The sequence below is a fragment of the Esox lucius genome, chromosome 7 (assembly GCF_011004845.1).
Source record: "Esox lucius isolate fEsoLuc1 chromosome 7, fEsoLuc1.pri, whole genome shotgun sequence".
Taxonomy (NCBI): Eukaryota; Metazoa; Chordata; class Actinopteri; order Esociformes; family Esocidae; genus Esox; species Esox lucius.
The window spans coordinates 30,877,505-30,905,090 of NC_047575.1; the positions used below are offsets into that span (position 1 = coordinate 30,877,505).

A 27,586-nucleotide genomic window follows, 5' to 3' on the forward strand; every position below is an offset into this window, starting at 1 on the left:
TCGCAGCCGTCCGAAAGTTAACATATTTTCTTAGTGGAGATCATAATACTATTTTGTCGACAACACAAGTAGTGCAATTGGCCCGCATATGGGTAGATAAGCGGGACATAACGTTTAAACTTGATTTGTCTTAGCTCACTGATACTCATTAATTACTGAATATCAGTGAGTCATTAATTCGCAAATTTCCGAACTCATGTAACACAGATTTATATCCAGTAGGGGACGCAGTACTGTTCCGCAGACTGACGCAGAATCTAGATGCCTTTAGCCCATCCAGCTGTGACCTACTTTAACTGAACACAAAATATTGTGACGCAGGAAACAATAATTACTGCCGGGTCATGAAGTATTCTATCCTTCTAGAATAAGAGTTTACCGTTAATCATTAGGTGAGCCTTAATTGGTAATAATGAATTCAACGGGTGAGTAAAATTGTTAACAGATTAAATTTATTTAACGATTACTTCCGATTTGAGCTGTTGAGATTTCCATTACAGAAACTTCGACCAAATATTGCTGTTTCTACAGTTCTAATCTTACATTACATCATAAAGCGAGGATATTTGTGATTTTAGAATGTGTTCTAGTAAAGTTGTTTCCTCTTCATAATACCATGCTGAAATGCCACTATAACTGAAAACGTTCTGAAGCCTTGACAAGAATTTTGCCAATGGTCTGCTCTCAGCATTTAATGGGTTTTTCAATATGGTAACTAAAATGTCAGTGATCTGATTAACATTATACCATCGGATTCCATGATCAAATGTGCTAAACGTTTTCCCACCAAAGGGATTTCCACAAAATGTACATGTTATTGTACGTGATAACATACATGATTTTTTTTAGTGCTTCCATCAATGTCATCATGTGCCCATACATTTGTTACTAAAACTGTTGCAAGAAATAGCTAATTATATGTATAATAAGAGATGGAAGGACGAGTAGTAACACTTATTTGATAACTACATGCCAAGTGTCAATCATATCACCAGCATTCAAAGAAAACCCTCCATATTTATTAGAAATGTGAATCATCACCATCCATCAAGTGTATAACGTATTCTAACATCCTATAAACTCTTAATGCCTTTTTTCACTACAGTGTAAAAAATGTTCACTTCAATTGTTAAAATTAATTTTACAGACATAAAAACATCCTACCATGTCGAACGAACACTTGTGATATTGCACCAGTATTTCACGTTTCCATCAAACCTGAATAAAAGACATTACTTGAAGAAGTTTGGATGAAAATGTGGTTTGACATTATAATTTATTCACCAGGACCCAAAATGTATAGACAAACTTTTCTTTCTTAAAATACCACTGTCTTTGACAGTGTACACCTTCAAGTATCCAAAACATACATAGCAGCGATTATCAGTTTAAATTCCTCAGCCAATGACCAGCCTTGGCTTTACAGATTGGCCTCTGGGGTTACATGCTTTGTTTTATCATTTGGTTGAATGAAACATTGGATTTAATCCACTTCTTCAATGGTGGGGCCTGATGATCCCCCACCTCCAGGAGCGGTACCAGCACTGCCAGCACCTGGGAAGCCGCCTGGCATTCCACCAGGCATACCACCGGGCATACCACCGGCACTCTGGTACAGCTTGGTGATGATAGGGTTGCACACCTTCTCCAGCTCTTGTTGCTGATGTTCATATTCTTCCTTTTCTGCAGTCTTGAAAAATATAAATAGGTTAACATGTATTAATTACTTTTCTTGACACACTATGGCTGATCGTTTTGTTTAAATGAATGGACTCCGCAATATACTGTACCTGGTTCTTATCCAGCCAAGCAATAATCTCATTGCACTTGTCCAGGATCTTAGTCTTGTCCTCTTCGCTGATCTTGCCCTGCAGTTTCTCATCCTCCACAGTGGATTTCATGTTAAAAGAATAGGACTCCAAAGAGTTCTTGGAGGAAACCTTGTCACGCTGCACATCATCTTCAGCCTTGTACTTTTCAGCCTCCTGGACCATGCGCTCAATGTCTTCCTTGCTTAGACGACCTGGTCAAACAATTTAAAGTTAATGGTACACCCAATATCTAAATGAGCATATTATATTGAAGTTTGTTTTATTTTATTATTTACCTTTGTCATTGGTAATAGTGATTTTGTTTTCCTTCCCAGTGCTCTTATCAACAGCAGAAACATTAAGGATGCCATTAGCATCAATGTCAAAGGTGACCTCAATCTGCGGAACACCACGAGGTGCAGGTGGGATTCCAGTCAGCTCAAATTTGCCTAAAAGGTTATTGTCCTTTGTCATGGCCCGCTCACCTTCATACACCTGAAAGATACTCAATATTAGCACAATATGCATCATCTTCAAATAAGTAGTACTATTTGAATAGTCGCTCAGACATCCAAGGAAGGTATTGGGCCATCTTTGGTCTTTCAACCTCTGGTGGAAACTACGAATGGGAGGAATAAACTTCATCACAGCAAACAGACCAGGGAGGGAAACAAGTTGCCCTGAAATGGACATCTCAGGGAGGCCTTTCTCACCTGAATGAGCACCCCTGGCTGATTATCAGAATAGGTGGTGAATGTCTGGGTCTGCTTGGTTGGAATGGTGGTGTTACGTTTGATCAGAACAGTCATGACACCTCCTGCTGTCTCAATACCCAAGGACAGTGGGGTGACATCTAGCAAAAGCAGGTCCTGGACATTCTCAGACTTGTCACCTGAGAGGATGGCTGCCTGGACAGCTGTGAATGGGATTGGAAAGGTTAGACAAGTAAAGACTATCTGTAGCACCACAGTAACCTAATTGTCGCTCAGACATCCAAGGAAGGTGTTGGCCATCTTTGGTCTTTTAACCTCTGGTGGAAACTACGAATGGGAGGAATAAACATAATCACAGCGGGACTATTGGTATGGTAACTTACAGCAGCTCATTAGCTACAGAATGAAAATAAGATTACAAGTCATCCCACCTGCACCATAGGCCACAGCCTCATCTGGGTTGATGCTCTTGTTAAGCTCTTTGCCATTGAAGAAGTCTTGGAGCAGTTTCTGGATCTTGGGGATACGAGTGGAGCCTCCAACCAGGACAATGTCATGGACCTGGGCCTTGTCCATCTTGGCGTCGCGGAGGGATTTCTCAACTGGGTCCAGGGTGCCCCGGAAAAGGTCTGCGTTGAGTTCCTCAAAGCGAGCCCTGGTGATGGAGGTGTAGAAGTCGATTCCCTCGTACAGAGAGTCGATCTCGATGCTGGCCTGGGTGCTTGAGGACAGGGTGCGCTTTGCCCTCTCACATGCAGTGCGGAGACGGCGAACAGCTCTCTTGTTGTCACTGATGTCTTTCTTGTACTTGCGCTTGAACTCTGCAATGAAGTGGTTTACCATGCGGTTGTCAAAGTCTTCCCCACCCAGGTGGGTGTCTCCAGCTGTGGACTTGACCTCAAAGATGCCATCCTCAATGGTCAGGATGGACACATCAAAAGTGCCACCTCCAAGATCAAAGATGAGTACATTCCTTTCAGCACCAACCTAAAACAGGAGAAAATATTCAATATGTGCATAAAAAAAAAAAATACAAATCTTAGGACACTACCTATGGCGGAATGTAACAGTAGACCAAAGGTATTTAGCCATTGGTTGCACTATTCAATAGAAAATAGTACCAACACAACATATCAAATGTTGAAACTGAAAAATTTTATTGCTTCTTGGAAAATTTATGCAGACTTTGATTTTGATGCCAGCAACACATTGCAAAAAAAGCTGTGACACAGGAATCATGGACACTGCATCCTCTGAGCTAAAGAGAAGAGGCATTTTATCAGCACACAGTTCAAAAGCTAGCATCCGTGATGGTATGGGGGTGCATTAGTGCACATGGCATGGATGACTTGAACATCTGTGAAGGCACCATTAATGCTGAACAATAAATACAGGTTTTGGAGCAACATATGCTGCCATCCAGACTGTCTTTTTCAGGGGAGGTATTGCTTATTTCAGTAAGACAAAGCCAAGCCACATTCTGCATGTATTACAACAGCATGGCTCTGTATTAAGAGTCTGGCTGCTAAACAGGCCTATTGAAAACATTCGGCATTATGCTTACAGAGTATTGTTAAAAGAAGAGGGGATGCAACACAGTGGTAAGCATACCCCTGTCCCTATATTTCGAAACATGTTGCTGGCATCAAATTCAAAATGGGCATGTATTTTTATATGCTATTTTCTAGGTCATTATCACTGGTACAAATATGTGTACACATCACTGTCTTTTATATACTTAAGTTGACAAAGTGGGTGAATGGATGATCTCCACATGTGTGGTTCCCACCATGGAGCATGGTGGAGGAGGTGTAATGGTGTGGGGGTGCTTTGCTGGTGACACTGTCAGTGATTTATTCAGAATTCAAGGCACACTCAACCAGCATGGCTACCACAGCATTCTGCAGCAATACACCATCCCATCTGGTTGTAGCTTAGCAGGACTATCATTTGTTTTTTAATAAACAATGACCAAAAACATCTTCAGGCTGAATAAGGGCTATTTGATCAAAGAAGTGATGGTGCTGTCTGAGATGACCTGGCCTCCACACAACTTCAACCCAATTGAGATTATTTGGAATGAGTTGGACCCCAGAGTGAAGGAAAAGAAGCCAACAAGTGCTCAGCATACAGGTGCATCTGAAAAAATTAGAATATCGTGCAAAAGTAAATTTTTTAAGGAATTCAAATCAAAAAGTGACGCCTTTTATATATTCTAGATTCATTACACAAAGTGAAACAAAAAAGGCTTGACATTTTTCAATCTTAAAGATTACGGCTTACAGCTCACGGAAATCAAAAATCCAGTACCTCAAAATATTAGCATAAAAAAAAATTATAATATAGAAAAATATATAATACATCAAGTGTATAATACACTTTGTTTAATGAATGTATAATATGTATTGTTTTGATTTGAATTACGAGAAGAAAAAAATAACTTTTCCACAATATTCAAATTCTTTGAGATGCACCTGTATGTGGCAACTCATTCAAGGCTTTTGGAAAAGCATTCCAGATGACTACCTCAAGAAGGTGGTTGAGAGAATGCCAAGTGTGTGCAAAGCTGTCAGAGGCAAAGGTGGCTAGTTTGAATGATTAACATTTTTAAATGTATTTTGATTTGTTTAGTACTTTAGTTACTACATGATTCTGTGTTTTATAGTAAAAATAGTAATAGTAAAAATAAAGAAATACCCTTGAAAGAGTAGTTGTGTCCAAACTTTTGACTGGTACTGCATGTCTTATTTCCATTTTGAATACATTTTTATTGTTGTAGTACAGGCCTCAGCTGCAAAAGAGACATTGGTCTCCGTTGATTTCTCTGTATGAAGGTAAAATACATGTTTTTAAAAGAATATAGGTTTCACCTTTTTGTCTAAGCCATAAGCAATAGCAGCAGCAGTTGGCTCATTGATGATTCGCAGAACATTCAGACCAGAGATTGTTCCAGCGTCTTTGGTTGCTTGCCGTTGAGAGTCGTTGAAGTAAGCTGGCACTGTTACAACAGCGTTGGATACAGTCTGCAAAAATAAGGGTGAAAAAGAGTAATCGTCAATAAGTCTAATGATGATCTAAAATGTATTAATCCCAATCCAAAAGTAGCAGGCATCAGTCAGTGAATCAATTCAAATGTTTCATATTGCTGGGTCACAAACCATCTGCAAATAACTCACTTTGTGACAAATGACACATTGAAGATCTAATCATGGATCAGCTTTGACTGTTATGTGAATGCCGGACAACCCCAGGCAATTTCAGTCAAACAAATTGTACCAACAACAGGTACGCATATTCCTGATCTTAAAATGCAATGCATTTCAAACTCACCTTCCCCAGGTAGGCCTCTGCAATCTCCTTCATTTTGACCAACACCATAGAGGAGATTTCCTCAGGGTAAAAGCTCTTGGTCTCGCCTTTGTATTCAACCTCCACTTTAGGGCGTCCACTGTCACTGATGACATTGAAGGGCCAGTGCTTCATGTCAGACTGAACAACGGTGTCCTCAAACCGTCTGCCAATCAAACGCTTAGCATCTGAAATATGCAAAGTTAAAACAATTGAATTATAGAGAAACTGTTAACACCAAACCAATTGACCTTGACTGGCACAATAATTGGCATCACAGTAAAGATACATAGCCGGGTTTAACCACATGCCTGCGCACCCACCCACCGACCTTTGCAGAAAATAAACTTACCAAATACTGTGTTGCAGGGGTTCATGGCAACCTGATTCTTGGCAGCATCACCAATTAGCCTTTCTGAGTCTGTGAAGGCAACATAGCTCGGAGTGGTCCTGTTGCCCTGGTCATTGGCAATGATCTCAACCTTGCCATGCTGGAACACACCTACACAGGAGTAGGTGGTTCCAAGATCGATGCCAACTGCAGTTCCCTTAGACATAGTTGCTGCGAGAATAGATAGATACTACACTGGGAAAAAAAAACAGTCAACAATTTAAAATACTTTACTGAGTTGAAGTTTGGATGTCATTGTTTAATACAATGACATCAGTAAATTAGAATTCATTAAATCGGGTAATTCAAGGGATTTCACATGACAGGGAATACAGATATGCATTTGTTAGTCACAAATACCAAAAAATAAAAAGTACTGGAATGGCTCAGACAAGTGTGAACACCATTAGCCTCATGCGGCACGACAAAACTCCTTTGCAGAGTTGACCAGGCTGTTAATGTGACCTGTAGAAAGTAATACCACTCCTCTAAAATGTCTGTATTAGGTTGCTAGATGTCAGTGAGAATTGAAACACCCTGTTTTCCATGTTCATCCAGAGCATTACAAACATGCTCAATGGGATACATGTCTGTTGAGTAGGCAGGCCACGGAAGAATGTTACATTTCCAGGAATTGTTTATACAACCTTGTGACATGGGGCCAAGCGAGGCCAATAATGGCTGCAATTGAGATCAGCTTTGTGCAGGTGGGTTTAAGTGTGTTGGTGGTTTGACAGAGAGATCAGCTGGCATTAATCTAGATTAATACAGGCCCACATTATCATAAACAGTGGCAGCCTATAAGTGTTGGGGTAAGTTGCACTGGAAATGGCACTAGTCTTTGCACTGTGGTTTATGAGTCACACAATGGATTATGATCAGCTTCCTCTATACAGATATTTTGCAACTCAATTTGTTTAAATGTATTCCCAAGAATTAATTGTAATTCCTAAGAAAGGCAAGGAATCATGTTTGAGAAAACAGTATGTGCTGACTTTTTAGGAGCAAGCCAATGGAATAGGCATGGACATGTTCCCCTCAATGTTAGAAGCAGGTCAATTGCAAGCCCCAATTAGTAAGAACAATTTGAAAAATAAAATAAGACGTGTCCACTCCAATAACATCCTCACTCATATGCCCTTGGTCAGGCAGCCATTTTATACGAGGCAAGAAGCATACAGGGTGCACTGCCAGTGACCGCCTGACACTTAAGGCTGGGCTACTGCAGTGCCATGGGAAATTTGCTGTGTACCACGAAGTTGACAATGACACGTTATGACGTTAGGGAATTTCCAAGGACATACCAACCATAGGGGGTACGGCTGCAAATAACGGTGCAAGTACACTTCTAGAAACCCAAATGTTTCATTTATTTTAAAACGTCATGAACCGACTACTTCATAGCCTTTTTTTTAAATCATAAAACAATCGAACCGTTTTCAATATCATGTCTTGGCATCAACTAGGTTGGCAAGAATCACAAAAGAGATTTATGGGATGATCTCTGTCCATTGGGGAAGTGGGAGGCACGTGTTTGACTCCCTCCCCCAACAGGGATTCTGAAGGACAAAGCTGAGCACTGCATTTCCACTGGCTCCGCATCCAAGCACATTAAAATTGCGGCCATTTCACCGGTAGGCTATGACATTTTCTAGACTGCATCTGGCATTCTATTAAAGTTTGAAGTCTAGGCGAATGGTTAAATAGACATACGGTGAATACAACACTGAAATATTCTTCATCGATACATGTATATTCAATTTAGATTTTAAATTTTAAGGAAACAATCAACCGAATAAGTATAGCTAATAAATCATTGTATGAAAATAAAACGAATCTGCATGTCAACGACATGAATGGAGGCCGCAACGTATTAAAACATTTTGCTTTGATTACCTGGATGTGATGGAGGAAATTCTGTATGAATGCTGTGCGCTGTCTCCGCCACTCAATGAATGAGAAAAGAAGATGCCGGCGTTAAGTGCTCATGTAGCCTCTTCCGCAAATCTTGTGAACCAATCAGCTTACAATAACTCGTCGCACCTGCGGGTTGAATTCTGCACTTCCAGGTTCGCTGTTTGATATGTTTCAGTATTTCTGAGCGGTAGAGGGCAGTATAGGTGTATTTTTTTCGTTCCCACCCAGAGTATTTTTAGTGAACCAATTCTTCTGGAAGATGTCAAGCTAAAAGTGTTGTCTAATTTGACTCACAAACGGCTTTTCGTTCAAAATGCTTAAAATAACCGGAAAACAATGGAAAAACGGAAAAAAGTATATTAATATTTTAGAGTGTGAAATGCACATTCAAACAGGTTACATCTCACCCGTCCAAATTATTAATTCGCTGACTGATCGCTGACTACCCTATTGGAATAATGCTTGTAGACATGCTCTTCCCACAATGTATTTATTCTGTAGTGTGGATACACCATTTTTAGTGGATACGTTTTCGCAAATGATCATTATTTGAGCTTAAAAACAAAGGAAATCAAGGAGCCCAATGTACTGCTACTTTCATTAATGCAATTTGTTCACCAAAAAGAGTCATTCAAAAGAGGTGTTCTTTTGCTATTAAAGCATCTGTGCGCAAAACCGATATTGGGAAACAAATAGGCCACTGGTCGCTATACCTATGAGGCATTAAATCAGCAGTTGCACTGCCCATGGGCAGAGGAAGCCAAGTGTCTATGAAAGCCTTTGGAGAAAGAAATTGACATTCTGTGAAATGTTCTCAATTAAAACTCTGATCTCTGTGCTCTGATTCTGTTCTAAAAGGAGGAGTGGGTTCTGAACAGTAACCTACATTTGTTTAACTTTAGTCAAAGTCACAAAATTGAAATGCTGTTGCTTAAAATAGGGGCAGGGAGAATTTTATTACACACATTAAAAAAATGTGTGCTTTCTTAACAGAATCTTTCTCTGCCATCTAGGTTTTTGCCACTTTTCTTCAACAGCCACTCACTGGAAACAACAACTTGTGACTTTTTATAATAAATGTTGTGTTTAACCTAAATTGGTCTCTGTGATACCAGATTATTTTCTTTCTGCCCCAGTATACCAAAAACCTGCCCACAAAATTTTATTTACAGATCTACACAATGGAAGACTGGAGGTTTTTTAATCTAGGTGTGAGTACACTTTAATAAGTGGAACCCTACATCCCACAGCTATCTAGTACTGGCTTGGATTCCCCTTTACCTCCAAGACAACCTGAATTCTTTGCTACAGGGATTCAAGCAGATGCTGGACACATTACTTAGGGATCTTGGTCCATGCTGACGTGATAGCGCCATGCAATCTGTTTGCTCTTCAAAAGTAATTGCAAGGCTTTCATCTAAAAACATAAATATACAGTAGAGAGAAAATGTAGTCAGACACCTTCATTTTCTCCACATTTTATTGTTATAGTCACAATTCATAATTGATTATATATATATATATATATATATATATATATATATAATACAAACCTGATTCCAAAAAAGTTGGGACACTGTACAAATTGTGAGTAAAAAAGGAATGGAATAATTTACAAATCTCATAAACGTATATTTAATTCACAATAGAATATAGATAACATATCGAATGTTGAAAGTGACACATTTTGTAATGTCATGCCAAATATTGGCTCATTTTGGATTTCATGAGAGCTACACATTCAAAAAAAGTTGGGACAGGTAGCAATAAGAGGCCGGAAAAGTTAAATGTACAGATAAGGAACAGCTGGAGGACCAATTTGCAACTTATTATGTCAATTGGCAACATGATTGGGTATAAAAAGAGCCTCTCAGAGTGGCAGTGTCTCTCAGAAGTCAAGCTGGGCAGAGGATCACCAATTCCCCCAATGCTGCGGTGAAAAATAGTGGAGCAATATCAGAAAGGAGTTTCTCAGAGAATATCTGCAAAGAGTTTGAAGTTATCATCATCTACAGTGTATAATATCATCCAAAGATTCAGAGAATCTGGAACAATCTCTGTGCATAAGGGTCAAGGCCGGAAAACCATACTGGATGCCCGTGATCTTCGGGCCCTCAGACATCACTGCATCACATACAGGAATGATGCTGTAATGGAAATCACAACATGGGCTCAGGAATACTTCCAGAAAACATTGTCGGTGAACACAATCCACCGTGCCATTCGCCGTTCCCGGCTAAAACTCTATAGGTCAAAAAAGAAGCCATATGTAAACAGGATCCAGAAGCGCAGGCGTTTTCTCTGGGCCAAGGATCATTTAAAATGGACTGTGGCAAAGTGGAAAAGTGTTCTGTGGTCAGGCAAATCAAAATTTGAAGTTCATTTTGGAAAACTGGGACGCCATGTCATCCAGACTAAAGAGGACAAGGACAACCCAAGTTGTTATCAGCGCTCAGTTCAGAAGCCTGCATCTCTGATGGTATGGGGTTGCATGAGTGTGTGTGGCATGGGCAGCCTACACATCTGGAAAGGCCCCATCAATGCTGACAGTTATATCCAAGTTCTAGAACAACATATGCTCCCATCCAGATGTTGTCTCTTTCAGGGAAGACCTTGCATTTTCCAACATGACAATGCCAGACCACATACTGCATCAATTACAATGTCATGGCTGCATAGAAGAAGGATCCGGGTACTAAAATGGCCAGCCTGCAGTCCAGATCTTTCACCCATTTTGCACATCATAAAGAGGAAGGTGCGACAAAGAAGACCTAAGACAGTTGAGCAACTAGAAGCCTGTATTAGACAAGAATGGGACAACATTCCTATTCATAAACTTGAGCTACTTGTCTCCTCAGTCCCCAGACGTATGCAGTCTGTTGTAAAAAAAGAGGGGATGCCACACAGTGGTAAACATGGCCTTGTCCCAACTTTTTTGAGATGTGTTGATGCCATGAAATTTTAAATCAACTTATTTTTCCCTTAAAGTGATACATTTTCTCAGTTTAAACATTTGATATGTCATCTATGTTATATTCTGAATAAAATATAGAAATTTGAAACTTCCACATCATTGCATTCTGTTTTTATTCACATTTGTGTCCCAACTTTTTTGGAATCGGGTTTGTACAATATATATATTCATATAAATATGTAAATACAATAAAGCTCCCGAAAAAATTAAGAGACCACTGCACCTTTTTCTTTCTTTCCAAAAAAGTTGAAAATGAAGTTTTTGAGTGAGGAACAGATGGGTTAAAATCATAGACTGTAAAAAAAATGGACTACGCCCTTTCGCTCTTTTCCATTGGTGAAAACTGAAGCCGCCAGTGTCCCGATACAGCGCTGACATCTTGGACTTGCGTCTGCGCAGATAGCGATCTTGGGACCAGTTCTGCGCAGTAGTTATGCGCAGTAGCGAGCAGGAAGTAAAGCCGTAAAGCCGCGATATCAACGGCCCCACCCCTGTGCCCCGCCCTCACTCTCCCTCGCAGAATGCGCATACCGTAATCAATCGCAAGTCCAAGTACAGTACAACCTTTGCTTGTTAAACCTAGACGATATGTTATAGCCTAACTTACATCATGTTTAACCTTAATTTAGAATAGGCCTAATACTAAAATAATTGGTAACTTCTAGCTAACGATCACCTGCTAGCTATTAACGAGGCTTGTTGTCTTTTAGCTAACGTTAGCTAGCCCATTACATTTATTTACTAATTAAATAGCTTATAAATTTAACTTACCGAAAAAAATTCAAAGTTTGATTGGAAATGCCAGATCGGTTAGCACAATGTACTGCAGAACAACCCATTATGTCTGTGTGAAATTATATCAATTATAGAAATTTAGAGATTAAATGTAAAGTTCCAATCTCCTCAGTCCTCCGAAGATTCAGTGGCTACTTGGCTCAGATAGCTGTCAATCACAGCTGTGAATCACGACGTCACACCACCGTTTTTAGAGCATTAAATAACTAACTAAAAACCAACTTATTTTAAAATCAAACTCTTGAATTTACATTAGCGTGATACAAACTACAGTAAATGACAGAAACCAGCTTCGGAAAAAATATATTTGAAGGGTAATTTAATTGTTTAGTTGGTCTCGCGTCCCATTGAATAACATGGGGAGGGCGGGGTTTATGACCTATACTGGGACCACTCACCAGGGGGCGATCGAGACGTTTTGGCTTCACTTTTCAGGGCTTGTGCGGCACGCTTGGTTAAAATTAAGAGACCACTGCTTCTTTTCCTCACTCAAAACTGTCCTTTTCATCTTTTTTGGAAAGGAAAGAAAAAGGTACAGTGGTCTCTTAATTTCTTCCAGAGCTGTATATATGAAGCAGTATATATATTGATTAAATATATATATATATGTACCCTTCCATGAACTGCCACCTTAACGTGGTGGAGGGGTTTGAGTACCCGAGTGACCCTAGGAGCTATGTTGTCTGGGGCTATATGCCCCTGGTAGGGTCTCCCAAGGCAAACAGGTCCTAGGCTACGGGTCAGACTAAGAGCGATTCAAAACCCTTTTATGATGAGTAACATTTTGAGCACTGTGACGTCGGCCGGTATGGCGCAGCCGGGGCCCCACCCTGGAGCCAGGCCCGGGGTTGGGGCTCGTATGCGACCTTTCCCTATGGGGCCCGGCCGGGCTCAACCCGAACGAGCGACGTGGGGCCGCCTTCCTGTGGGCTCACCACCTACAGGAAGGACCATAAGGGATCGGTGCGGAGAGGATTGGGCGGCAGTCGTAGGCGGGGGCCTCGACAACCCGATCCCTGGACACGGAAACTAGCTCTAGGGACGTGGAACGTCACCTCGCTGGCGGGGAAGGAGCCTGAGATCGTGTGTGAGGTTGAGAGGTTCCGACTAGAGATAGTCGGGATCACCTCTACGCACGGCTTGGGCTCTGGAACCCCACTCCTTGAGAGAGGATGGACTGGTGAGAGGCGGTGGGCTGGTGTGGGTTTGCTTATAGCTCCCCAGCTCTGCCGCCATGTGTTGGAGTTTACCCCGGTGAACGAGAGGGTCGTTTCCCTGCGCCTACGGGTCGGGGATAGGTCTCTCACTGTTGTTTGTGCCTACGGGCCGAACGGCAGTGCAGAGTACCCAACCTTCTTGGAGTCTCTGGGAGGGGTGCTGGAAAGTGCTCCGACTGGGGACTCTATCGTTCTACTGGGGGACTTCAACGCCCACATGGGCAACGACAGTGACACCTGGAGGGGCGTGATTGGGAGGAATGGCCCCCCAGATCTGAACCCGAGCGGTGTTCAGTTATTGGACTTCTGTGCTAGTCACAGTTTGTCCATAACGAACACCATGTTCAAGCATAAGGGTGTCCATCAGTGCACGTGGCACCAGGACACCCTAGGCCGTAGGTAGATGATCGACTTTGTTGTCGTTTCATCTGACCTGCGGCCGTATGTCTTGGACACTCGGGTGAAGAGAGTGGCGGAGCTGTCAACTGATCACCACCTGGTGGTGAGTTGGATCCGATGGCGGGGGAGGAAGCTGGACAGACTCGGCAGGTCCAAGCGTACTGTAAGGGTCTGCTGGGAACGTCTGGCCGAGTCTCCTGTCAGAGAGATCTTTAACTCCCACCTCCGGCAGAGCTTCGACTGGGTCCCGAGGGAGGCTGGAGATATTGAGTCCGAGTGGACCATGTTCTCCACCGCCATTGTCGAAGCGGCCGCTCGGAGCTGTAGCCGTAATGTCTCCGGTGCCTGTCGAGGCGGCAATCCCCAAACCCAGTGGTGGACACCGGAAGTAAGGGATGCCGTCAAGCTGAAGAAGGAGTCCTATCAGGCCTGTTTGGCTTGTGGGACTCCTGAGGGACTCCAGGCCAAGCGGACTGCAGCCCAGGTGGTTGTGGAGGCAAAAACTCGGGCCTGGGAGGAGTTCGGTGAGGCCATGGAGAAGGACTATTGGCTGGCCTCGAAGAGATTCTGGCAAACCGTCCGGCGCCTCAGGAGAGGGAAACAGTGCCCTACCAACACTGTTTACAGTAGAGGTGGGCAGCTGTTGACCTCAACTGGGGATGTCGTCGGGCGGTTGAAGGAGTACTTCGAGGATCTCCTCAATCCCGCTGTCACGTCTTCCATTGAGGAAGCAGAGGATGAGGGCTCAGAGGTGGACTCGTCCATCACCTGGGCTGAAGTCACAGAGGTAGTCAAGAAACTCCTCAGTGGCAAGGCACCGGGGCTGGATGAGATCCGCCCTGAGTACCTCAACTCTCTGGATGTTGTGGGGCTGTCTTGGTTGACACGCCTGTGCAACATCGCGTGGCGGTCGGGGACAGTGCCTCTGGGATGGCAGACCGGGGTGGTGGTCCCTCTTTTTAAGAAGGGGGACCGGAGGGTGTGTTCCAACTACAGGGGGATCACACTTCTCAGCCTCCCCGGGAAAGTCTATGCCATGGTACTGGAGAGGAGAATACGGCCGATAGTAGAACCTCCGATTTAGGAGGAACAGTGTGGTTTTCGTCCGGGCCGTGGAACACTGGACTAGCTCTATACCCTCTACGGGGTGCTGGAGGGTTCATGGGAGTTTGCCCAACCAGTCCACATGTGTTTTGTGGATTTGGAGAAAGCATTCAACTGTGTCCCTCGCGGCATCCTGTGGAGGGTGCTTTGGGAATATGGGGTCCTGGGTCCTTTGCTAAGGGCTGTCAGGTCCCTGTACGACCGAAGCAGGAGCTTGGTCCGCATTGCCGGCAGTAAGTCAGTCTTGTTCCCAGTGCATGTTGGACTCCGGCAGGGCTGCCCGTTGTCGCCAGTTCTGTTTGTAATTTTTATGGACAGAATTTCTAGGCGCAGCACGCTATTCAAGACTTTGCATGACCTGGAGGTATTTTAAAAGCAAGATGAATAGGCAGCTATACCACCTGTAAGAATTCAGGGCCTCATAGACAACTATTTGAACAGGGGTCAGTTAATTTTTTTCTTTGTTGCCATATTTTGTTTTATGATTGTGCCATTCTGTTATGACCTACAGTTGAATGTGAATCCCATAAGAAATAAAAAAATACATGTGTTTTACTTGCTCACTCATGTTTTCTTTACAAAAGGTACATATATTACCAATACTCCAAGGGTAAGAAAACTTTTGAGCACAACTGTATACTGGCACACAATGCAATGAGGAAACAAAACCATTTGAACACATCAGTGCAAGTCCAACCATGTCCTTATAAGGGTTAGACTGAAGAGGAAAAAGGTATGGTTCCAGCTGAGACCCTTTTATTACCCTGTCAGAGCGTGTCAGGCAAGCTGACCAATCAGGACCTAGAAAAGTGCATACGCTTTTCTGTCTGAACCACATTACACAATATACACTCTATTAATATATTCAATAGGAATACAAAATAAAAGGTCATTGTAGCCAATAATTATTCAAGAAATACAGTAGAGGAACTGAATACACACAGGTCCACTGGCATACAATACAAGGAAACAGAACAGAAGTTGCAGTTATGTTATTTCAAGATATGGTTATTTCAGTAAGAGTATGGGTGGCAGATGCATACATATTGAACCAAAACATTGACTTCAGTTGCTCAATGTATGTAAAATTTAATTAAAACAAAAATGCTTAAAATTAAATCTTAACATTTCATCACGTTACTTTTCCAGCACACTTGAAACTGTCCAGTTTGCAGTGTTAAAATAGAATTAGGCTGTTTAATATGATTGGGTAATAAAATGGTGGAAGTTTTAAATGCTTTGAACCCCAGCTGCTAATGGATGCATGTATACTTTTTCAAAGGCGGAGTTTGACATTCGAGCCAGGGGGGGCTTGAATGTTCACTAAAGCAGTATATGAAATCAGATGTATTACCTACCGCCATTTAGTTGTTTTGTGTTATTTAAAAAAAGTTATTATGCAATTACTCGTTTCAGCCACCGGGGGAGGAGGAGGGGGGGCACTGCTAATTCTTTAAGATGGTAATTATAATGCCTCTACAACAAATGTTACTTTATTTTAAAGTTGTTTCAAAATGTTTAAATTGGAAGGCAGATTAAGTTATTTTAAATAAAGTTCAATCAACATTTAATAAAAAATAAAAAAAAGATTGTACATACAAGCAAACAATATAAGAACTTCTGCTTTTTGTTCTTTAAATATATGAAAATACACCAAAAAAAGAAGAAACAAACATTCATGACCAAAAACAAGTGAACAACAACGATCCTCTAATTCCTTGGGATGTATTCTGATGCAGCCGTCAAAAAGAATTAGAATTCAGTTCAGTTAGAAGTACTTCATTGTTCATACTCTTGATCTTTCATTTAAAATATTAACCAAATCAAACATTTAATTAACATCAAACAATTGAAAATATATATATATGTTCTAGAAAATACTCTGGGTCTTCTTCTATGTAACAAGGTTGGAGTACACATGATTTAATTTTAGAATCCCTCAGGTGAACTTATACATGTAAAATATGAATCGGAATATACTTACACACTTGGCTTTTACACAAAATAATTTCTAGGCATGCCACATGTTTTGGAGAAAAATATTTATTACATTTATTTCAAATGTATTTTTTCAATTAAATGACTTCAATTAAAGGTTTGATTTTTGTGAAAATTTTCAAAGAAAGACCAAGAGGATAAATAGCAAAACATTTTCAAATCTTGTTTTGCTCATATTTACTAAGGATGCCAATATTTGTGGAGGGCACTGTATAAGGACAGAATTCACAAAATCTTTGAATGTCAAAGTTGACAAACAATTTTATATTCAATCAAAAGTATGAAGCCCCTTTTTACAATAGCTTGTTGTTACACATATAAGATTAAAGTACATAAATGTTTTGGATTACATCAATATTTTTGCAGATGTCCAGCAGGTCAATAAATATAGGTGGGCTGTGTCCAGAGTCTTGATCCATGATCCAGATCAGCAGCACAACCAGGTGGGCTGTGGGCAGTGACAGCAGGAATTCTCAGAATGACACTGGATCTGCAACACAGCTAGGTGGACTTGAACAGGCATGAGTCGCCAGGCCAGGTAGTCCAAAGGCGTGGTCCTCATCAAACTCAGCAGGACACTTGAGAGAATTATTTGGATCTAAATGTACACCTCAGCATAACAGTTAATCATTTGGAGGTGGCTTTTTGAGGTATCCTTGTTAGTTTCTGTGGGTCAGAAGTTTAGCAGTAAAATATTTCTTATCAGTCTCTAATCTGTAGGTATCTGGAAATGTATTTCTCATAATATCATAGGTTTCCATCAACAAATCAGAAGAGGCAAAGACTCACTCTATGGACAACTACTACATGGTATGAATCCCCAAGATCTGACATCATTAAAGTCAGAAGCAAAACTTCCCCAAATTGCATCCATTGTACATGACAGCATGGATGTTAGCGGCTCAACAGAACATTTAGAGAAAAAAGTGCTCCATCCATTTTGGATTAACAGAGGTGCAGTTTACCTATCCTGTGGATTTTTATAATCACTATTTTATCTATCCTGTGTGTTTTATTACCAAACCACTCTGGGGAGATTTCAAATGTGTGGTTCATGCAAGACGACCAAAGACTTTGCATGACCTGGAGGCATTTTGCCAAGACGAATTGGCAGCTATACCACCTGCAAGAATTCAGGGCCTCATAGACAACTATTACAAAAGACTGCACACTGTCATTGATGCTAAAGGGGGCAATGCACAGTATTAAGAACTAAGGGTATGCAGACTTTTGAACAGGGGTCAGTAAATCTTTTTTCTTTATTGCCATGTTTTGTTTTATGATTGTGCCATTCTGTTATGACCTACAGTTGAATGTGAGTTGAATACAGAAGAATTAAAAGTTTTGCCTGCTCACCCATGTTTTCTTTAAATACATTATCAATTCTCCAAGGGTATGCAAACTTTTGAGCACATCTGTATTAATATAAGTCTAGTTGATATCAAAGCAGTAAGAACATGAGTATGGAACAGTTAGAGTAAAATACAGCAATAAAACCCGATTCTTACCAGCCGTGTTATCAGGAGGCTTCTACAAAATGTTTTATTTCAGTTTCTCTTAAAAGTCTTTGCTTGAAACCTGTGAAAGTATACATTTGTCTGGGAAGCTTTATAAGGGGAGATGATCTAAATTAGAGTGCACAAACCTGTCTTATTCCTCTACAGAGGTCAAATGGGATAAGGCAGTTGTGATTTTAGCAGAGAGAATCCGATTTCAATGGAATCTCAAAGTAGTAATTTTTTTGGGGATTCTCCACATGTTGACAAATTCCCAGTTTCACAAACTACTTTTTTTTACGGATGCCCCCAGATCATTTTTGATTGTTTGGCGTGGGAAAGATGGAGGGGTAGCTGTGTTTATATATATGTATATATTTTATTGTGTGGAAACCCCATAACATTTTCTGTGATGTCACGGAAGGCCCCTTGCAGTAGTCTGTCATATAAAGGCAAAGAAGAGAGGAAGTGTCTCTGAAAATCCACATCTGAATCTGACAGAGTCAACATGGCACTAAAGCTGCAGCTTTGTTTCCTAGTCTTGTTTGTACGGGGTGAGTAGGCTACTTCTTATAAACTATGTCTTAAACAAAAAATTAAGTAATACCCAGATAGGCTGCATGTATACAATACAGAGTTAAACTGTGGATTGTATATAGAATACAGAGTTACATTGTGGATCGTATATACAATACAGAGTTACATTGTGGATTGTATATACAATACAGACTTACATTGCGGATTGTATATACAATACAGAGTTACATTGTGGATCGTATATACAATACAGAGTTACATTGTGGATTGTATATACAATACAGACTTACATTGCGGATTGTATATACAATACAGAGTTACATTGTGGATCGTATATACAATACAGAGTTACATTGTGGATTGTATATACAATACAGACTTACATTGCGGATTGTATATACAATACAAGTTACATTGCAGATCGTATATACAATACAGACTTAAATTGCGGATTGTATATACAATACAAGTTGCATTGCGGATCATATATACAATACAGAGTTACATTGCGGATTGTATATACAATACAAGTTGCATTGCGGATCATATATACAATACAGAGTTACATTGCGGATTGTATATACAATACAAGTTAAATTGCGGATTGTATTGATCACATCTTTGAAATAGCGATTACCTTATTTTCTTTTTTAATAGTTTATATTTTGATATTGCATACCATTCCTCATTCTTCCTTTATGTCAGTGCATCTGGTCAAATAGATAAAAATAAATTTTATTGACACTTGTGCTATAAAGCATTGCATTGTTTTCATAGAAATTGTGGAGGCGCCTTGAAGTGAAGATGAATGACTGGATGAGTAATTGGACCCATGATTTTAACATATTTTGACATAACGTTGCTGTTACTAAAATTAACTCAAATTGGAAAGATGGTGTTTGTAGATTTACAGCCTAGCCAATATTGTTTTATATACTAAGAAGCACAACAACCCACTGTTGACTACAATGACATCTTTAAAGCTAGACCTTTTCAGTGTTATATACTATGTATACTCTACTACTGATAACCACCTTGTGGTTTCTCTGGCAGTTTGTTCAAATTCTCTGAGGATTATATCAAGTAGAAACTGTCTACCTGTTTAATTGTCACTTGTTACACGTGGTTTTCTAAATGACCATAGGTTAGTCATAAAAAACATGAGATATTATAAAAAAGAAAGACTTCTCAGCAATACATCCTCTACTTGTTTTCTTATCATAATGCACCCTCAGTTAAATCGGACAGTTCTAAAATTCACTTCTTAATACTACGCCATGGTAATTCCATATACCCCCATAGACCACCCCCATGGAATTGACTTGGTTTCAGTCTGTGCTATTTGCAGCATGCCCTTGATAAGTACGTGAGATTCTGCTAGACCACAACATTTGATAAACAGTTACTTTTCAAATTGCTTTAAGCCCACCAACACCACTGGTGTCAATTTGCCCCCACAGTTCATGTTTCCATTCAGTAGGCCTTAACAGCAGCATATACGAAGCACATGACACACAGTGTGAAGAAAACCACAAGATCTTTGTTTTCTATTTCCCAACCCTCATGTGAACAGTGACTGGCCACACAATATTTGATTTCCTGTCTGAGTTGTCGCTCAGAAGGATGTGTGAAAGTTGACTGCCTGATCTGTAGGTGTATGTGCAGTGCAGTGGCAGTTAGAAACTGGGCCCAGGTTATTTACACTGTCCACAGTTTCATTTGTGTACATCTGCTAAATCTGTTTTATATGATTGCTTTTCATTACAATCCATCCATTATAATATATTTCATGACTTTGTGAATGTGTATAACAGAAATGTGCTGTTGAAAAGTTGGGTGACTTTGAAATCATGTTCCAAATTGAAATGATCTGTTATCTCAATAAAAGCATGTCTTTGATATTTCCCATTTCAGGATCTGTTGCAGTGTCTCATATGACCCTGATGGAGGGTAAGACACTAACCATGGCATGTCACATAAGAAATGCTGCCAAAAGCCATGTGGAATGGAAGAATCCTGACGGGCATGTTATGTTTTTCAATCATCAGAAGGGTGAGGATTATAATATCACCTGTAGACTGTTATATGATGCATCTACAAGGCAATATCTCCATTTGAATGTAGATTGTAAGCCTACTAAATGAGCGATACAAGACATAATCACTTGGGTGGATATTTATTCATCTGGACAGCTATATGACTTGAATGACAATAGTGGTCTTTTTTTATAATAGTGGTATTATATAGAAACAATGTTCTGTTATTCCCACTCAGATTGTATGTAAGTAGCAGTTAAGTCATCTCCTGACATGCCTTTCCCTTATCTACACTAACAGCCCTGAAGGACAAGCGCTACAAGATAATCAACCTGTCTCAGTCCGATTTTTCAATCAGTGTGTCCGATGTCACCTTTAAAGATGGAGGCCTCTACACATGTTTACATTACAGTCACAAAGAGCCTGTAATAAAAAAGGTTGAAGTGACTGTCTTGGGTAAGTATGACTTAATGTGTCATCACTGCGATGCTCTAATGGAGATTAGGAAACACATAGCCTTCTCATAGACTGTTCTATTGAGGAGACAATTGATGTTGGAAAACAGTAAATACAGTGATTGCCTCATTCCCCTTCAGGTAATTAAGCTGAATCTATAAATCACTTTATTTCATGTTTAAGGTAAGCCAAAATTGGAGATAACAGAACATAATGGAAAAACTGCTGTCAAATGTTCTGCAATGGCAAACAGCCATCCTCCCAAAATATCATGGATGTTGGGGAGTGGGGTAGAAATTGATGGTAAGTGAACTTTTATACTAGATGTATTTTATGTTTAGCGAAGCCAAAATCACAAACAATTATACTAGGAGATCATCTAGCTAGCCTATTGACATTTCACTTGTAAATTCTAACGGTTGTAGGCCTAGTATTAATATATATATGTAATCCCACCCCAAAATAAATGCTAAATAAAAAGGTATTTTGCAGGACGTAAATGTTTAGAGAAAGACTAAGATTAAGTTTAAGTTGTCAGTTTAAGTGTTGGACTTTCATGCAAATCACTACAGTATTCAACATTTTTGTCTTATAAAAACAAAAAAACATAGAGTGTGAAAAAGTAAACAAGTAAAGAATAGGAAAATACTTAGTAGGAGAGTGAGGGTGTTCTGAAATAAAACCAAAGGAAAGGCCTCAAAACCTGTTGAGATTTTCCCCATGAAACTAATTTACCCACACATCCCACTGTACATCATTTAAAATAAAGGGAAGTGAAAGTTCTGTATTTTTCCTGTAAATGGCAGTGAAGGTCACTGTTTTATATGGATGGTGGATTTTGTTGATGACGACCTGTTACATATGACATTTTAAAATGTTTAGTCAAAAGTTAATAAAACACCTTTCTTGTTATAAAGCTCAGCATCAACCCCAGTATTTGAAAGTGAAAAACACATATTCTTCAATGGATACCTTGCTTCTTCGGTCCCACAAGAGGAAAGTCACAATAAAATGCATTGTTCATCATCCAGCCTTATACAATTCATCTCTGATGAATTTTGTGAAAATCGGACCCAACCGTAAGTACCATGTTTATTGTTCACGCTTTTAGTTGTCAACATGGTATCCAAGCTAATTGAAAGCTGAATGTAAGAAATCATATTTGAAAATAGCGATGGTTGGCAAGGGGCTACTGTCACAAACTCAAATTCAATACTTTTCTATGATAACTGATTTGTTTTTTATGGCGGGTCAGTAATCTTAAGAATAAAGTGGAATGTATTATTATGTATTATATACATGCAAATACCTAATACTTTTTTGGGATAAACTCCTGGACAATATCTGGTTGGTGAGGTCTTTCTGGAAACTTGTCCTCATTGGAGGGCCAAAAAATAATAACTCCGCCTGTTACCAATCTCTGGTGTAGGAGAATAGTGTTATTTTGTCATATGCCCAGGAGAGAGCAGACATTCCCGAGTCCAGGGACAGCTCTGCTATGACAGATCATTACGGTTTTAAGGCTTCAGTGTAGGCTTCCTGGCAGAGCCCCTGACTTGGCTGATGCTGCCACCTGGAGATGAAGCTGAGAAGTGTGTCATGATTGAATGTTTCCTGTGTACTTAAGACTCCTCTCCATATCACGACATAATAATGTGACATAAAGATCTCAACAGAATGATGACACTAGTGAGAGTAGTGGAAATATCTAACAAAGTATTAAACAAACAAATCAGCCCTTATTTGAAAAGTAGTTCTGCTTCCGGTGGTCTGTTTGAGGAACAGTGAAAGGAAAGTGGGTATGTTGGTGGTTTCAGTGCACAGTGACACTGTGGGGTATTTATCCTCCTTGTTTAAAATAGCGTATGAGAACTGTAGTATCATGCCAGACTGAATCATTTGGATTTACATGTATATTTGGATACATTATATTATTCAATTTATTGTATTATTTTAACTGCATTATAACTTTTTATAAACTGGATGGTTTAAATCCTGATTGGCTGAGAACTGTGATATACTATACCGTATATCACAGGTATGACATATCATAACTTACTGTTGTAGTTGCTTTGGTAACTGGTTTTTTAATAGTTTATAATAAAGGCATCATGGGGGTTTATAAGTGCGGTATACAGCACTCTGCAATCCATTATGCCTAAGAATAGCATATAGCTTTGGTACATTGCTCATAAAACAGACCCTCTTAATCCTTATTTAAATATACAAGCACTTAATAATCAAAAGACAACATTTTGTTGGCTTGAAATATAATACAATTATATTTTATATTACAGCCACTGAAGAATCGCACTTCACCACAAAAGCCTCTCATTGGACCAGTAAACAACTTCAAAATAAGGTACTCACAACAACAGTCTCCCACTGGCCTAGTCCACAAGCGTCAAAAGCAACACCAACAGCTACAGTAATAAATTGGTCCAGTACAAGGGGATCACCAGCATCCACCCCTTACTCACAACTCAACACAGAAAGTAAGTAATTCATATAAAAAGTATGTAAGTAAAAAAACATCTATACTGCATGTATGGAAGAAAATTCACTTTCATGTTACTCTGAGATTTTTTTTATTCACTGATAAATAAGGTGACTGTGCTGTTTAAAATAACTGTAAAATGTATTAACACCTGTCCCGTTACATCCTGTAGATTTGTCGTCATTGTCTCAAACAAAGAACACACCTTATAATGACACAGGAAGCAACTCCACCAATGCTAGAGGTAAGAGATATTAGATAGAGCAAGATATCCACCTTAGAGCAACCACAGTAATGTCCCTTGCTCAAGGGTACAAAAACAGTTGTGTGAGCTTGTTGGTGCTGGCATTTGAAAAAGCATCCTTTAGGTTACTGGCTCAATGCTCAAATCACTAAGCTCTTCTCACACCAGTAAGTTGTTTCCTGAAAATAAAGTAAATAGTTATATAAGCCATTTACATGTACAGCTGTAAAAACAATAGTTGTAAAATCCAATCTGTTATATACAAATAACATATTTGTTTTAAAAATGCATATTGTTATATCCTCAAATAGATTCCATATACTACTGAATGAGATGACAGTCTACAATTACTATATAAAACATGAATTCCTCCCCTGTTATCACCAATAGATTTGTCGTCAGTGTCCCAAACCACCATGAACACACCTTATAATGACACAGGAAGCAACTCCACCAATGCTAGAGGTAAGAGATATTAGATAGAGCAAGATATCCACCTTAGAGCAACCACAGTAATGTCCCTTGCTCAAGGGTACAAAAACAGTTGTGTGAGCTTGTTGGTGCTGGCATTTGAAAAAGCATCCTTTAGGTTACTGGCTCAATGCTCAAATCACTAAGCTCTTCTCACACCAGTAAGTTGTTTCCTGAAAATAAAGTAAATAGTTATATAAGCCATTTACATGTACAGCTGTAAAAACAATAGTTGTAAAATCCAATCTGTTATATACAAATAACATATTTGTTTTAAAAATGCATATTGTTATATCCTCAAATAGATTCCATATACTACTGAATGAGATGACAGTCTACAATTACTATATAAAACATGAATTCCTCCCCTGTTATCACCAATAGATTTGTCGTCAGTGTCCCAAACCACCATGAACACACCTTATAATGACACAGGAAGCAACTCCAGCAATGACACAGGTAAGACCAGAGAAACTGACAGCCTAGTGTCAGAACAAATGTTTACCCCTATGACCAGATTGGCAAGAGGGTATGTTTTTCCTAACAGATTGGTGGTTATGTTACTTATGACTCTCATCATGATTAAATTGTATTCTGGTGTATTCAGGTGTATCTCCCCCAAATGTACAAAGGTTCTGGAATTTCTAAACTGATCCCAGAATATGGATTAGAATATCTTCAATATAAATTTGACAGTCTGTCATTTAACTTCATAGCCATTGCCAAAACTAGAAGGAATGGTTCACTGTCCAAATACTTTTGAGCCTCAGTGTATGGACAGTAAAGTTGCATGGTATTATATTCATCCAAGACTACATTTATACAGGCCAGGCCAATTACAGGGAAAAATATCAGAATTGTCTATAGATCTGGTCAGCAGTGTCTTATTAATTGTGTTGTCTATGCCAGACAATAGAAATAGCTGTAGTTTCACTGTTGGTCTCATTCACAGGAACTTTGTTGGATGAGACAGAGAGGCAGCAAGGAAATAATCGAAGTACTCAGTTGTTTATCTTCCTTGTGACGTGCCTCATCCTTGGTCTTCTAATAGTAGTAGCATTCTTCGGGTTCAAGCTAAGAAGAGCTCACATACTCTGGAAGAAAGGTAACTAGAGACCAGCACACCTATCAGCTCTAACTGCTTAGTATCTTCTACTGACCTTGCAAATATTGTCATCTTGGCCTAACATCTTTGGATTATGGCAGGTGTGCACAGCTCAAGTCTCTGAAATTTCACTCAAATTGGACTTCTTTTAGATATAGCATGAAACAGCATAACGTGCTATTCCTTTGCATGATACAGGGAAACTTTATGTAAGAGCCCGCATGACAAAGGTGCCCTGACGTGTGTCTGGGAGCCACTGTTGCATCACAAGCTGATGTTTAAGCAACTCCACCCAGGTTTAAGTAACTTGGCCAGTTGATCTGCATTATCAAGTCAAATATTTAGGGAACCTTTGGTCTGTAAGACACAACCAAAGTTGTTTCAGCTTACCTGCATTTGTCAATATTACCTCTGTTATGGATTTGGCAAAATAAGTATCTTCCAAATATCTGTTTTCAGTTGCTGGGCTTTCCTTTTATTTTAGAAAATGCTCTGTAATTAACAAAAATTTATGTTTTTCTCCATGAAGTAATCCAATGCCACCATCTTGATATTTTCAAAACTATTTTAACTGACTGAGACAGGTGGGTGTCTACCCATATCTCATGATAACACTCAGTCAATGAGAGATGGTTTAAGATTTATTATATTGTGGCATTGGATAAATTCAAAGAGCGAAGTGTATTTTCTACATTAATCGAACCTGCCTCTTGACACAAACATTTAGAAGATACTTAAGCCAAACCAAGAACAAAGATAGTATTGCCAAATGCAAGTTAGTTGAAGAATATCTGAAGGCATCTTACAGTATGTCACAAAAGTGAGTACACTCCTCACATTTTTGCTAATATTTGATTATACCTTTTCATGTGACAACACTGAAGAAATTACACTTTGCTACAATGTAAAGTAGTGAGTGTACAGCTTGTATAACAGTGTCACTCTCTTTTGTTGCCAGCGGTATAGACATTAATGGCTGTGTGTTGTGTTATTTTGAGGGGACAGTGAGATATTGTACATGGCCACACTGAAACATTTGATGGAGTATAATACCAGAGCTAGATTTCCTTCATCCATAGCATCTTTTTGTTTTTAGGTGTACATCAAAAGCTATGCCTAGCACCTGACTTGGGTTGTGCACCCCTGGTTTATGGCTTATAAAGTATGTACTGTACCTGTATGTCCGCCACTAAATATCTAAATGTTCAGAAATTATTGTTGTTGTGATCATTTTAGAAAATGAAGACTCAGATCAATCTGTGGAGAGCAGCAAATCAAAATCAAGCAATGAAGAGAAGCAATCCAGAGGGAGGAGGGCCAATGGTATGTTATATCCTACGATGCAGGATTATTGTGATAACCTATAAAAAAACGTTTGTCAATTCAACAACACAGTGACAGTGTCCAATCATTAACTGGCTCTAATGCATGCTACTGGAAATTGCATGTAAACAATTCCTTCTTTTTTCAGGCCTCTTTCAGATTGGATTCACAAAATATGTTGTTGAAGAACCCATGGCAACAGAGACAAAGACGCCATCACTAACAAAAATAACAGAAGAGGCTCCTGTAATTCAAGTTGTCCCACAGACAAATGGAGCAACCCAAAGTTCTCAGATTAAGGAGACAGAACTGTGAAATATTTCAGTCTTGTATGAGTGTGTGTGTGTGTTTATAAAGATAATTCAAAAAGTAGTTATGATTTAGAAATGACTAAGATTTTGCAAACTGTATATTTTTTATGGAATATTGTTTAAATAATGTGCATACACAGGCTGATAAGCTGCTATTATATATTAGTATTTGTTTTTTTATAGAAGTTTATTTTTATACAGAAAAACTTGAAAACAACGAAGAATAAACAATAAAATAATTATTCTGTGGAAATTGTATTGTATAAGTGCATTGTGCTTACACTATCACATCACTATCTTTATTTAGGTGATTTATCTACTGAACCATCACATTACTTTCAACAACAAATAGTCTTCCCCAAGAGCATAAGAAATATCCTTGATATAGATAATTTTGAACTGTTCATAATTCCCTCACCCTGACTAAGGCCCTGGTTCCAGCT

At 39.5% G+C, this 27,586-nt stretch overlaps 2 protein-coding genes and 1 non-coding gene across 4 annotated transcripts; 1 reads left to right on the top strand and 2 right to left on the bottom strand.

Annotated features, from left to right (window-relative positions):
* Window positions 1-1,262: 1,262 nt before the first annotated feature.
* Window positions 1,263-8,272, bottom strand: LOC105006577 (heat shock cognate 70 kDa protein). The gene is made up of 9 exons (XM_029120813.2): window positions 8,160-8,272; window positions 6,225-6,458; window positions 5,855-6,060; window positions 5,395-5,547; window positions 2,956-3,511; window positions 2,525-2,727; window positions 2,108-2,306; window positions 1,791-2,023; window positions 1,263-1,690 (listed from the first exon to the last, which is right to left on the bottom strand). Exons 2-9 carry the CDS (start codon window positions 6,427-6,429, stop codon window positions 1,484-1,486), a joined length of 1,962 nt encoding a protein of 653 aa, XP_028976646.1. The 5' UTR covers window positions 6,430-6,458; window positions 8,160-8,272; the 3' UTR covers window positions 1,263-1,483.
* Window positions 2,371-2,464, bottom strand: LOC114839592. The gene has a single exon (XR_003781990.1). It is a non-coding gene; the product is annotated as a small nucleolar RNA SNORD14 (small nucleolar RNA).
* LOC105028965 (cytotoxic and regulatory T cell molecule) lies at window positions 7,125-27,290 on the top strand. 2 transcript variants are annotated; one of them, XM_034293172.1, is made up of 13 exons: window positions 17,421-17,477; window positions 18,588-18,717; window positions 20,615-20,752; window positions 21,037-21,192; window positions 21,376-21,495; window positions 22,110-22,271; window positions 23,490-23,687; window positions 23,862-23,933; window positions 24,324-24,398; window positions 24,789-24,863; window positions 25,357-25,509; window positions 26,746-26,832; window positions 26,981-27,290. In XM_034293172.1, exons 2-13 carry the CDS (start codon window positions 18,672-18,674, stop codon window positions 27,145-27,147), a joined length of 1,449 nt encoding a protein of 482 aa, XP_034149063.1. In that variant the 5' UTR covers window positions 17,421-17,477; window positions 18,588-18,671; the 3' UTR covers window positions 27,148-27,290. The 2 variants fall into 2 exon arrangements, with proteins under 2 accessions (XP_034149064.1, XP_034149063.1); XM_034293173.1 differs by lacking the exons at window positions 17,421-17,477; window positions 18,588-18,717 and adding an exon at window positions 7,125-7,897.
* The last annotated feature ends 296 nt before the right edge of the window (window positions 27,291-27,586 follow it).

What these genes read in the sequence shown, in the direction of transcription:
- LOC105028965 (XM_034293172.1), top strand. Translation starts at nt 18,672, where the DNA reads ATGGCACTAAAGCTGCAGCTTTGTTTCCTAGTCTTGTTTGTACGGG. An exon ending in GTTTTTCAATCATCAGAAGG is followed by an intron (nt 20,753 to 21,036) that starts GTGAGGATTATA and finishes CTACACTAACAG; the next exon opens with CCCTGAAGGACAAGCGCTAC. An exon ending in TGTGAAAATCGGACCCAACC is followed by an intron (nt 22,272 to 23,489) that starts GTAAGTACCATG and finishes TTTATATTACAG; the next exon opens with CCACTGAAGAATCGCACTTC.
- LOC105006577 (XM_029120813.2), bottom strand. Translation starts at nt 6,429, where the DNA reads ATGTCTAAGGGAACTGCAGTTGGCATCGATCTTGGAACCACCTACTCC. An exon ending in CAGAGGCCTACCTGGGGAAG is followed by an intron (nt 5,548 to 5,854) that starts GTGAGTTTGAAA and finishes TTATTTTTGCAG; the next exon opens with ACTGTATCCAACGCTGTTGT. An exon ending in CTTGGCTGGATAAGAACCAG is followed by an intron (nt 1,691 to 1,790) that starts GTACAGTATATT and finishes ATATTTTTCAAG; the next exon opens with ACTGCAGAAAAGGAAGAATA.